The 12,827-nt window shown below is 41.2% G+C and overlaps 1 protein-coding gene across 2 annotated transcripts in view; it reads right to left on the reverse strand.

Annotated features, from left to right (window-relative positions):
- ADGRB3 (adhesion G protein-coupled receptor B3) overlaps positions 1–12,827 on the reverse strand; it is a 780,347-nt gene that overhangs the window by 439,752 nt on the left and 327,768 nt on the right. For both annotated transcript variants that reach the window (XM_036871882.1, XM_036871883.1), the window contains exons 6-7: positions 8,998–9,162; positions 8,356–8,520 (exon numbers count right to left, since the gene is read on the reverse strand). In XM_036871882.1, coding sequence (XP_036727777.1) covers positions 8,356–8,520; positions 8,998–9,162 — 330 coding nt within the window. The remainder of the gene's footprint in view (positions 1–8,355; positions 8,521–8,997; positions 9,163–12,827) is intronic.

A 12,827-nucleotide genomic window follows, 5' to 3' on the forward strand; every position in this document is an offset into this window, starting at 1 on the left:
TCAGTCCGGCCCCTTCCTCAGCTCCCCCCATCCACTCTCACTGCCCCCCGGGGGCTTCTCCCACTCCAGGAGGACCCTCACCCCACAGCCTGTGCACCTGTTCTTTCTGCCCAGGACACACCTCCCCCTTCCCTCCCTACACCTCCTCACGGCTCCTCTCCGCTGCCCTCAGGCTCTTCTGGAATCCCGCCTTCTCACCCCAGCCCTTCCTCTGCCCCAGCTGCTCTCCAAGACACCCCTCACCGTACACTGCTACCCGGTGTCCTTCCTTATTTATTAGTCGTATTATTATTAGCCTGCTCCTGCTAGAATGTGAGCGCCAGGAAGACAGGGCTTTTTCTGTTTTGCTTCGTTCGTAACGGCACATAGCACTTACAGGTCCTGGTAAATGACAGTGGGAACTATAGACACACATGTGCTTTTAACCCTAAAACTACCAAATACGTTCAGAAGATCTATTTTTCCAGGACTCCAGTGCTTAAGATGACAGATAATGAGGATGATTTTGCAAAGTACTGAGGACTCGTGTGTGTGTGTGTGTGTGTGTGTGTGTGTGAAATAGGCCAGCAGTAGGTAGTCATTTTCATTTAAGGGCAATAAGAGAGAGAAGTTAGCTACCATAGGTTTCCTAAAAATTAGCCAAAATGGGTTTCCATGGTACTGGATATTTACAAAACTTGACCTGGTAGGGCTGTGCCTGACTTGGTAAGGGTCCAGGAGACCCTGTTCAGAAGCCCCTGGTATGAACTGCATACATCCTGACCGGTCAAGGAAGAAGCTGATTCAGCAGGTACTTTTCCAACCACGCCACTCAAGTAAGTATTAATTCCCATTTACCTGGTGACAATCAATGTGAGGTTGTTTAACCAGACCAAAGAAAAAAAAAATCACAGTAATTGTTTTAAACCTAGAGAAGTCAGCAAACTTTGTTTTCTCCTCTGTAAATGCATGAAAGTTTGGATTCGTCGTGCTTCTTGTAGATAGAAACTCAGTACACAAATGATACGAAGGGAAGATGACAGAGGAATCAGAGATTCAAAGCTGCAAATCGGTTCAGGATTTTCAGCTTTTTAGAAGGAATGTCAAATCCCGCAGCTGCTTTAAATATTTCATCAAAGGTGATTTGGCATCTTTGAAGATTAAATCTTAAAAAAAAAATTTAGTTCAGAAAACAGGTCTATTTCTGCTCATACCCAAAGCAAAACAGCCCAGATATTAAAATGACAATTTATTTTCTTCCATCTTAGGTTTATGAAGTCCCCAGGGGTGAGAAGCTTCCTGGGGTCTTCTCAGTGGCAGGAATGGAACTCATTCATTCTACAAATACTTGGGCACCCATCATGTCCCAGTCTCCTTGGGAAGTACTGCACAAAAAAGGAATAGACAGAGCCTCTCAACTCCAAGATGTCGAGGGCCACAGAAGTAGAGACATTACGGTGCCGTCAGGCTCCCACTATGACCAGAGGAGTCCCGGTTGCTCTAGGGGTACTTTAGGGGTGAGCAGGCCAGCAGAGGATTTCCAGAAGGATGTCCAAGTTGAGACTGAAGGACAAGGAGGAGTCAACCACCAAGGATGGGCAACTGTGCCTCGAGAACCACACGTGGCAAGACCACGTGGGCAAGGAGAGCCTGGTCCATCCAAGGCACTGGGAACATCTCCCCTGGGAGAGCTGAGGCCAGACAGAGGTGGGTCACTGCAGGAGGAGGAGGGGGTGAGGATGACGATGTAAACTAGAGGTGTGAACTTAAGGGCGAGGGAAATAGATGTCATGTTTTGAATGCTGTCCTGGCAGTTTGGAGAGTGGGTTGCAGGCGAGTGAGACTGACGTCAAGGAGGCCTGTGACAATCGAAAGGGTGTAACTGGGGAAGAAGGGCTGTGGAACCACAGGAAGTGGCTGCAGGAAGTGGGTGGATTCCAAATGTGTTTAGGAGGAGGGATGGGCTCAGCTCCAGGGCAGGTGTAGGAGGTGAGGACGAGAGAGGGAGTAAAGATGAAACTCAGGTATCCAGGGAGAGAGTCTGGTGTGCCCTACCCTGAGCGACAGCACACGGGGAGGATATGACTTGGGAGAGAAGATGCTGAAAACAGTTCTGAGTGTGAGCTATCTGAGTGCATCCTGGTAGCAAAAAGCTGGCTGGTGTATGGCACGAAAGCGCAGGAGAGAAGCAAAAGCTGGAGATAGAGATTTGTGTTAATGTTGTTTTGTGTTGTTTTGTTTTGTTTTGTTTTCTGTTTAATGCTACCTGCGTGCACTTTGTAAATTAGAAAATGTATAATTAGCTCAGGCCACGCGGCTGTGCTCAAAATAAAAACATATTATTGTGTAGCAATATGAAGCACTTGCTTTTTTATGCCTCAGCAAAATGGAACCACAACTCTGTTCATCAGCGGAAAGATCCCACGGTTTGCTCTCACTAGTGCAAAGATATAAAAACCCATCTGTAAGATACAACTGTATTTGAAGGCACAAGTACGTAGTTAGCATGCGCCCTTAAAACAAGGTGGCAATTACCTAGTGATTAGCTGTTAATCTGTCTATTCAAACTGATTTTCTGTCTCTTAAAAATAGCAAAAATTATACAGGGCTTAAATGAATTTGATGTGGAAAATTAGTTTTTACCACTTACGCTAGAATTTCAGCATTAAAGAGAAATTAATTCTAAACTGTAGAGCTGCAGGCAGAAAAAGAAAAGAAAAAATTATGCACGATGCATGACCCCATATTTCAAATTTCATTTGCTGGCAATTCATTAATTCTTATGTTTTGGGAACCCCCTGTGCTGGGGGGTACAGAGGTAAGTAAGACAGATTCAGCCTCTGTGCTCACACAGTTTACAGCTCTAATTCAGCAGTGGACCCTACACATGTGAAGACTTCATGGCGCTACTAATAAGGCTGAAGGGAAAAAGAGGGGTGTTTATCAGATGTGTTTCATAATAGCCTTCCTTCTATAGAGAATGATGGTTATCAGTCTCAAGTTGCTACACCGTTACAACAGCAATATTTACACATACTATGAATTAGGCAATCTTCTAAGCACATTAAATATTTTCATTCAAATAATTGTCATAACCTTTAAAGTGGATGCAATTATTGTCATCCCTGTAAACATGGGCAAAACAAGGCAGAGAGAAATTGCTCAGTGAGGAGGTGGTGGACCTCAGTGCATCAAACATCTCTCTCAGCCCATTTTCAGAGAATGTTACACCATCTCTAAGCATTTGTTGCACTAAAATAAGTACGTAAGTATTTTGCAAAAATGTGTTTCCAAGTCTGGAAGTCAGCAAACCACGAACTTTGAATTCCCTAGCGAACAGTGTGCATTTCAGGTTGCCTGTTTGAGTACTTGGTCTGACAATGTGTTATACATAACACACACCCCAAAATTCTGAATTAGTATTTTTTAAATTCTATATTTTGACTTAGACAAGGTCACCCTACTTCCAACTTGTTAGCAAAGTTAAATAATAATTTAAAAATAGATAACTTTAACTGTGGGGAATAGCTCTTAAGTAACTATCTTTTCATGAGACGAAGTTTTATACTGGAGTACCCGTGAGGTCTGTGCTGTGCTTACTTGCCTTCTTACATCATTTTAGGAACTGCTGAGGATAACAGCACTCCACGGCCTTCCCCAGGTCATGGCAGATGGAGCAAATGATAACATTTGGAGGCACATTAGGGTGATGGGCAAGGCTGCTTCAGGCTCAAGGCCGCGGGCCACCGCCTCCTGTCTTGTGAGCTGCCCTAAGGCCTTAAGAATCCCTATTTGGGCAAACCTGGGACCCATGCTAGCCCGACAAATGGCTCCGAGACCACCTTGAGGAGCTCTGGCCTAAAAGAATAAGCTGGGCTGAGATTTGGGGAAACTGAGTAACTTGCTATAGAAAGTTACATATTTTTTTTTTTTTGCCCCCAACATCTCGATGATTTGTTTCTAAAGAAGGAAGGATCATGCCACAAATTCTAACTACAAAATAAAAATAGTAGATGTGCTAAAAATGTCCATTCAAATTCTAATTAAGTAATCTAACAGCATTTTGAAAGAGTAAAGTAAGATTATAAAATGTATTACTATTATAGTCATTTTGAAGTGTATTCATATGCTTTTACACAGATGATTTCATTAGTCCAGTTATAGATTTTATGATATGGAATAAATACATTCAAAAGAGCATATATCTAAGGACCTGCTACAGTCAATGCAGAGAAGGGGATCTGGAAGGTGAAAATATATAGCTCATTTGCAATAAGCTGGAATTCTAGCTAAGAGGTATATAAATATATATATATAAAAGAAAATATAATAGCAATATATAATAAGGGAAGCACAAAGCAAGTTTATAAGGGTTCGAAAAAGAAAGAGCACCCATGAAGTTGTGGGAGAAAGAATGCTTAAGTGAGAAGACAGCTTCTAATGGCTTGGGATCCCAAGATGCTCCTAATTCAGTAGGTGAAGATGAGGGCCCGGGACCCTAGGGAAGTCCAGGTGAATAGGAGGGCAAGCAACAGAGAAGGGACAGAATACGTGCCTCTCGATCCAGGAACCAGAGACTGCGTCTGCTTGGTTGCTTTACATACAGAGATTTGCCATATGTATAAATGAGCCACTGATGGGGACACTACTATCCCCGGGATCTCAGTATGCACGGAATCGGGCAGGGAACCAGAAGCCACGGAAGTTTTTTAATGAGAGAGTCACATGACTAAGGCCATGAATAGGGGAGAATCATCAGATAAGAACCTGTGTGGAAGAGATTAGAAAGTGGGGTTGATGTCATGATATGGGTAATGGACATAGAAGACCTGGACTGCACTTTAATCACTCTGGTCTAGAGTATTCTATCACTGCATCCTTGAAACAATCCCCTGGGCTTGTATCATTATCCCATTTAATGTATCAGGACAATGAGGCCCAAGCCAGCCTTGGTTTGACCACACTCCCCAGACTCTTTCCGCTGGAAGGCAGTGGCCGGGGCAGGAGAAAGCAGGGCCCCAGGAGGAAAGACTTGACCCAGGTGGACTTCCCCACTAGGAAAGAGGTTGGAAAGAAGGAGGGAGAACTTCAGACAGAAAAGCTCCCCTGGGGGCATAAGGGTCTGATTTGATACCCCAGTTGGAAAGGTCTGTTAGGTGACAGTTCTCACTCAGGTGACAGCTGGAGAGAGACAGGAAGCAACCAAAGCCCAGGGGCAGGATCTCAGGGCCATTCATGGGTCAGGATGTGTGAGGGGAGGAAAATAAGTGGGGATGAGAAATGCCAAGGGCTAACGCTTCAGGTTTAGTGTCTTGGGAAACCTTAAACCCAAAAAGAAGTTTACTAATTGCATTAATGTTCGTTTTATTCACTAAAAAACATTAAGTGGGGGGCTTCCCTGGTGGCGCAGTGGTTGAGAATCTGCCTGCCAATGCAGGGGATGGGGGTTCGAGCCCTGGTCTGGGAAGATCCCACATGCCACGGAGCAACTGGGCCCGTGAGCCACAGCTACTGAGCCTGCGCGTCTGGAGCCTGTGCTCCGCAACGAGAGGCCGCGATAGTGAGAGGCCCACGCACCGCGATGAAGAGTGGCCCCCGCTCGCCACAACTAGAGAAAGCCCTCGCAGAGAAACGAAGACCCAACACAGCCATAAGTAAAATTAAAAAAAAAAAAAAAAAAAAATTAAGTGGCTCTTAAAATATGCTTATTTTTACTGTCAAAACAATGTGGACTGAAAGGAAGAAATAAAAAAGGTAAAACGTGCTGCTTAAATTTTCTGTTTCCATTTGCGAATGATCAGCATGTAGCCAAATATTGCTAAACTGGTCAAGGTAGAGTCATACAGGATTACAACAAACTGCGTGTTAAGTTTTTGCTGTGCAGAAGCTGTGCGAGTTTTCTCCCAGCTTCATCTGATGAGCAATCTGATAAATACTAGTTTATTTGCTTCCAGCAAGAGGAAGAAAAATTAAGAGAGAACAGTACTAAAAATAATACTAGAAAAAAACATTGTTTCAAAAGAGACATTTGTTCAGGCTTTATCACTGACAAAATGAGAAAAAATGCCTTAGCAACTGTTAAGATAATTTGAAAGTTTTCTCAATTTATATTGTCAATGTGTAAATTTGGAGCAATCTAATGGCAGAAATTAGGAAACGTATGCTCTAATCATAAAGGAATATATATTAACTACAGAGAAACAATTGTGCGGAGTTGAAAAGCCAATATATAAATCAAGTCCACCGTGGAAAACTGAGTTATTTATAAATCCCGCTTTCTTGATAAAATAATCTGGGGATGACATGGCTGTGCATTGAAAAGTTAAAGGATAAATATTAAAAGTAAAAAACCTCCTTTATTTTGATAAAATTTCTATACAGAGGCAGAAAGCATTGTTGAAATTAATAGTCACATATAATTTTTAATGGATAATGTGATTTGTATGAAGGTGCAAGATTAGGATATATTTTCAAAAGCTTGGTACATATATTTATTTTTTTACCCCTGTATAAGCACTAATCTGTGAATTGTTTAGCTGATTCAATAATTCATTTTAATTCAAAAATGTTATTTACATACTTGAGGGGATTTCAAATCATATTTTTGAAAAGAGAAAAATGAAAATGTTACGGTTAATACCAAAATAATTATATATATTATATAATCTAAAAAGTGCTTACAGTTTTATATGATAATTTTTCAGTCTCCCTGAAAGCACGAAAGCCAGCAAATAAACCTAGCAAATAAGGTATAATATCTTTTTTGTAAATAGAGATGTAAAATGTTTTCCAAACAGCAGGTGGCAATCTTTATAAAGCTGATTGCAAGCACCACCATCTTACCGCTATATATGCAGATAAAAGTCAGTTTTAAAGGACCAGTTAAGAACCTTGGCACGCTCAGACTAGTTCAGATAACTTCAGATGTTAAAAGGGTCTTATTTAGTCATGCCTACTGTTCCAGTGAAATTTCTCCCTCGGCAAAAGAAATATTTTTGTTTAATGCTTCTTAATTCTTATGCAGCACAGCAGAAATTTCATGATGCTAATCTGTATAGGCATCTTTCTAAACAGAGTCCTGCGTGCTGGTTACTTCTTATCATTCTGGATTCATATGGCCTTAAGAATTAACAAAACTAATTTTAGATCTTTTTTAAGAACCAAAAAAATACCACTGATATACTGTTACCCTTAGAGTCCAGTTTCTGTTGCTATTGAACCATGAAAAGTCTTTAGAATTCTAAATATGGAGAAATAAAAAGTTTTGATCCCTGGATAGCTCTTAGAATTCCTTGGTTTTTCTAAATCCCAGTAGTCATGTTACATAGAGACAAAAATCCATAGTTTCCTGAACTGAAAAGGAATCTCAAACAGCTGAAGTCACCACACCCACTAGGACCAGATAGCCCAAGATCGGCGAGCTTGCCCACAACAGTTACTAGTGGCAACAAGGGCTCTAACTGGGTCTTCAAATTCTCTAAGTTCAGAACTTTATACCCAGCTATGAAGTTTTTAAATTCCATGCTATTAGCTTTTCCAGTATGTTTATAAAATTTTGCCAATGGTATCATTCTAAAATCTGAATTTTCACTTATTTATTGAGTCTTGAGCGTGTTAATAGTATTTTATGAAATGTACACACACTTAGGAAGGAGTCTTTGTTCTAAATGAGCTTTTAAAATTTATGACCTATAATATAATATGATTTATAATCTGGGCAATTTCTGACCTTCTCTTTTTTCTATGCTCATATGTAAAATCCTCCAGTGTAGCAATACTTCCATTTTTTCACTATGAATTAAGGTGTGATGCTGTTATTTTAAAGTGAGTTACTCACAGGAATTTCCTTTTACAGTGGGAATGGGGCAAGGGCTAGTAAACTGGGGTGTCCAAGGTCACACATCAGGATGGATTAACAGCAGAATTTACAAGTTTCTGAGTTTCAACCTCGTCTCTTTATTTCCTTACTAATCTACCTCACACTGATGTCTCTATATTTCTAGTAAAATAATCTAAGGCAACTTGTTTTGTGTTCTCAGTAAACAAATATTTCATAAAGAGAGTGAAAAAAAAAAACAGTACCCTAACTTAATTTCAAAAATTTCTAGCCGTGTTATTGTTCAATATGCCTACTTTGGTGTTATTACATTTTTCAATGCCATTTTTCAGCAAATAATTTAAAAATGTATAGAAGGCACAGCCTATGACACATAAACAGACAAAACCTCATACATTATGGAAAGAAGTAAATTGCCACTTATTATTAGCAATACTTCCATTGAGGAAATACGGCCTTTAACCAATGACAATGTTTTTAATCCTTTTTTCCCCCCAGGTACCAAAGTGTTTCCCTGGGGACGATCTGAGCTCACTCACCAGGACATCGCTGCTCGCTGCATCTTCTCACTTCCTCGCCTGTCCCTTCACACGGCTGCCCGGTCACTGCCACACCCTGGCAGGTCCTCATTCGCCTCTCCCAGCCGCCATCACAGGACTTGGAGCACCCACTCCAATGACCCCACTGATTCCACTGACCATTGGCTGAAAGAAATACGTCAAGGTCAATGGCAGTCGTCCAGTGCACACTGCTTTAGGGATTTGAAAATCTGAGGCCCATGACTGTCTGTTCAATTTTTATTAATCTACCACCATGAATCAAATGGACACAAATATTTAACTTGCTGGTCAAATGTAGAGCATTGTGATGAACAGAAGTTTCTGTAAGTTTGTCAGAAGCTGCAAATGGACATTGACCTTTACTTGTAAAGAACACGAGCTCCGTGCTAGACTTCATCAATTTCATCAAAATTTAATCTAATCTCATTAATTTCATCTAATTTAAGAATCTGTTGAATCTTGTTACTTTATTCATGTAACATACAGTAGGATGAGCTCTGGTACAACCGGCTTCATTGACTAGAAATGTATAATCACCTGACGATTCCACGACCGTCTGGCACGATCCTGTCACATTATCTAAAGGGCAGGCATCCTTCGAATGCAGTCATCAGGCCTCACCTGTGCACTCAGGGTTGTAGCACTCTCTGCTTTCTGCCCAGGGCCCTCTGCATTCGGAGCCCCCGTGGGCGGCTGCAGTACACTGCCGACTCCTCTGCTGGGTCCCGTTCGAGCAGGTCACGGAGCACCGGCTCCAGAAGCTCCACTCCTGCCACTGTCCATCAACTGCCAAAGCAGAAGCAGAGACAGCGTGAGGAGGTCTTCTAGGAGAGAAGGCTGTACGCAGAGTACACGCATGCCTTTACTGCACTGTACAGATAATGCATTTTTTACAAATTGAAGTTCTGTGGTGACCTGCCTGGAGCAAGCCTACAGGTGTCATTTTTCCAACAGCATTTCTTCACTTTGAGTCTTTGCATCACATTTTGGTAATTCTGGCAATAATTCGAACTTTCTCTTGCTTATTATATTTGTTTTGGTGATCTGTGATCAGTGATCTTTGAGGTTAATATTGTCATTGCCTTGGGGAACCAGGCACATATAAGACAGGGAACTTAACAGAGAAATGCTGTGTGTGCTCTGACTGCCCCACCAATTGGCTGTTCTCCCATCTCTTTCCCTCTCCTCAGGCCTCCCTGACACAACAATAATGAAACGAGGCCAATTAATAACCGTACAATGGCCTCTAAGTGTTCATGGGAAAGGAAGAGTCACGCGTCTCTCACTTTAAATCAAAAGCCAGAAATGGTTAAGCTTTAGTGAGGAAGGCATGTTGAAAGCTGAGATAGGCCAAAAGCTGGGTTTCTTGTGCCAAACAGGTAGCCAAGTTGTGAAAGCAAAGGACAAGTTCCTGAAGGAAATTAAAAGTGCTGCTCCAGTGAACACACGAATGAAGAAAGTGAAACAGCGTTATTGCTGATATGGAGAAAGCTGTAGTGGTAAGATAATGCATGAAGGTGGCTACTCTAAACAACAGATTTTCATGCAGACAAAACAGCCTTCTATTGGAAGAGGACACCACCTAGGACTTTCATAGCTGGAGAGAAGTCAATGCCTGGCTTCAAAGCTTCAAAGGACAAGATGACTCTCCTCCCAGGGGTTAACGCAACTGGTGACTTTAAGTTGAAGCCAGTGCTCATTTATCATCTGAAAATCCAAGGGCCTTTAAAAATTATGCTGAATCTCCTTTGCCTCTGCTCTATGAATGGAACAACAAAGAAGCAGGCATGACGCATATCTGTTTACAACATGGTTTACTCAATATTTTAAGCCCACTGCTGAGACCTACTGCTCAGAAAAAAAGATTCCTTTCAAAATATAACTGTTCATCAACAAGGTACCTGGTCCCCCAAGAGCGCTGATGGAGATGGACAATGAGATTAATGTTGTTTTTCATGCCTGCTAGTCATTTTGACTTTCAAGTCTTATTAAGAAATACATTTTGTAAGGCTATAGCCACCATAGATAGTGATTCCTCTGATGGACCTGGACAAAGTCAATAGTAAACCTTTTGGAAAGAATTCAGCATTCTAGATGTCATTAAGAACATTCATGATTCGTGGGAAGAGGTCCAAATAGAAACATTAACAGAAATTTAGAAGAAACTGATTCCAACCCTCATGGATGGTTTTGAGGGGATCAAGACTTCAGTGAAGGAAGTGACTGCAGATGTGGTGGATATAGCAAGAAAACTAGAATTAGAAGTGAAGCTTGGGGAACTCTTCTTAATATTATGTAACAACCTACATGGGAAAAGAATTTGAAAAAGAATAGATACATGTATATGCATAACTGAATCACTTTGTTGTACACCTGAAACTAACACAACATTGTTAATCAACTATACTCCAATACAAAATAAAAAGTTAAAAAATAAGTAAAAATAAAAGTAAGGGAACATCGGGACTTCCCTGGCAGTCCAGTGGGTAAGACTCCATGCTCCCAATGCAGGGGGCCCGGGCTCGATCCCCGATTGGGGAATTAGATCCTGCATGCATGCCACAACTAAGAGTTCACATGCCACAACTAAAGATCCCGCATGCCGAAACTAAGACCCGTTACAGCCTAAATAAATAAATAAATATATATATTTTTAAAAAGTAACATTAAAAAAAAATAAGGGGGCTTCCCTGTTGGCGCAGTGGTTGAGAGTCTGCCTGCCGATGCAGGGGACACGGGTTCGAGCCCTGGTCTGGGAGGATCCCACATGCCGTGGAGCAACTAGGCCCGTGAGCCACAACTACTGAGCCTGAGCGTCTGGAGCCTGTGCTCCACAACGAGAGAGGCCACGACAGTGAAAGGCCCGCGCACGGCGATGAAGAGTGGCCCCCGCTCGCCGCAACTGGAGAAAGCCCCCGCACAGAAACGAAGACCCAACACAGCCAAAAATAAATAAATAAATTAATTAATTAATTAAAAATAATAAAAAATAAGGGAACATGAAATAAAAAAAAGAAGTGGAGCCTGAAAATGTGACTGAATTGCTGCAATCTCATGATAAAACTTGAAGGGATGAGGAAGTTGCCTCTTATGGACGAGCAGAGAACGTGGTTTCTTGAGATGGAATCTACTCCTGGTGAAGATGCTGTGAGGATTGTTGAAATGACAGCAAAGGACTTAGAATATGACATAAACTTAGTTGATAAAGCAGCACAAACATTTGAGAGGACTGACTCCAATTTTGAAAGTAGTTCTGCTGTGGGTAAAATGCTATCAAACGGCACTGCATGCTACAGAGAAATCGTTCATGACAGAAAGAGTCAATCCATTTGGGAAACGTCATTGTGGTCTTAGTTTAGAAACTGCCCCAGCTGCCCCGACCTTCAGCAGCCATCACCCTGATCGGTCAACAGCCACCAGCATGGAGGAAAACGCTCCACCAGCAAAAAGATTACAACTTGTGGAAGGCTCAGATGATGGTCAGCATGTTTTAGCAATAACATATTTTAAAGTTAAAGTATGTACGTTGTTTTAAAGACACAATGCTATTGCACTCTTAAGAGACTACAGTCTAATGTAAACAGAATTTTTATATGTACTGAGGAACCAAAAATTGGTGTGACTCACTTTACTGTGATATTCACCTTATTGAGGTGATCTGGAACTGAACCTGCGATATCTCTGAGGTGCCTGTACAAGGTAAAACTAACCTTGAAGATGAGTCCCGACCAAGAGACTCTAAATGAATGCAGTTAGATTTTATTAACCCCCAAACAACTGTTACCTGATTCTGCACTTCTATTTACTTTATGTGTCTGGTATCTCTTCTTATTGACTTATTTCTTCAAAAGTATTTATTGATCATTCAACAAGCAAAGACCTTGATCTTGGAGATGGGTACAGGGAGCAATTAATACAACAAGTAATGACCAGTAACTCACAGAGCTCATATTTTAGAAAAGGAACCCCTAGAATGAGTTAACTAATTAATTCCATGCTAAATAAATTAATTCTATAGCATTGCTGCAAAGGATGATTTCAAGACACTGTGAGATAAGAGTTTACAGAGCCTGGGGAGTCTTCCCAGACAAAGTGAGGTTTCAAGTATGCTTGCACGATAATAGGAAATCCCTAGGGAAAGGGCATGTTCCCTGAAGATACACAAAGATCCTGGGCAGGACTGAATGGAGGGCATTGTGAACAGCATCCAGAAAGCCAGGTGAATAACTACGCAGAGGAGTTCGTGAAGAAGATAGAGGGAAGATTTTGCAAACTTTTTGTCAACTGTGTTATGGATTTTGCCTATTTTTCACAGATCATTAAGAAGCCATTGGAAAAAAGAAAAAAGAAAAAAAAAAGAAGAAGAAAACAAAGAAAAAGAAGGAAAAAAAAGAAAAGAAAAAATAGGAAAAAAAAAAGAAGCCATTGAAGAATTTCAATAGGATTCTCTG

This window comes from Balaenoptera musculus, chromosome 12, assembly GCF_009873245.2.
Source record: "Balaenoptera musculus isolate JJ_BM4_2016_0621 chromosome 12, mBalMus1.pri.v3, whole genome shotgun sequence".
Taxonomy (NCBI): domain Eukaryota; kingdom Metazoa; phylum Chordata; class Mammalia; order Artiodactyla; family Balaenopteridae; genus Balaenoptera; species Balaenoptera musculus.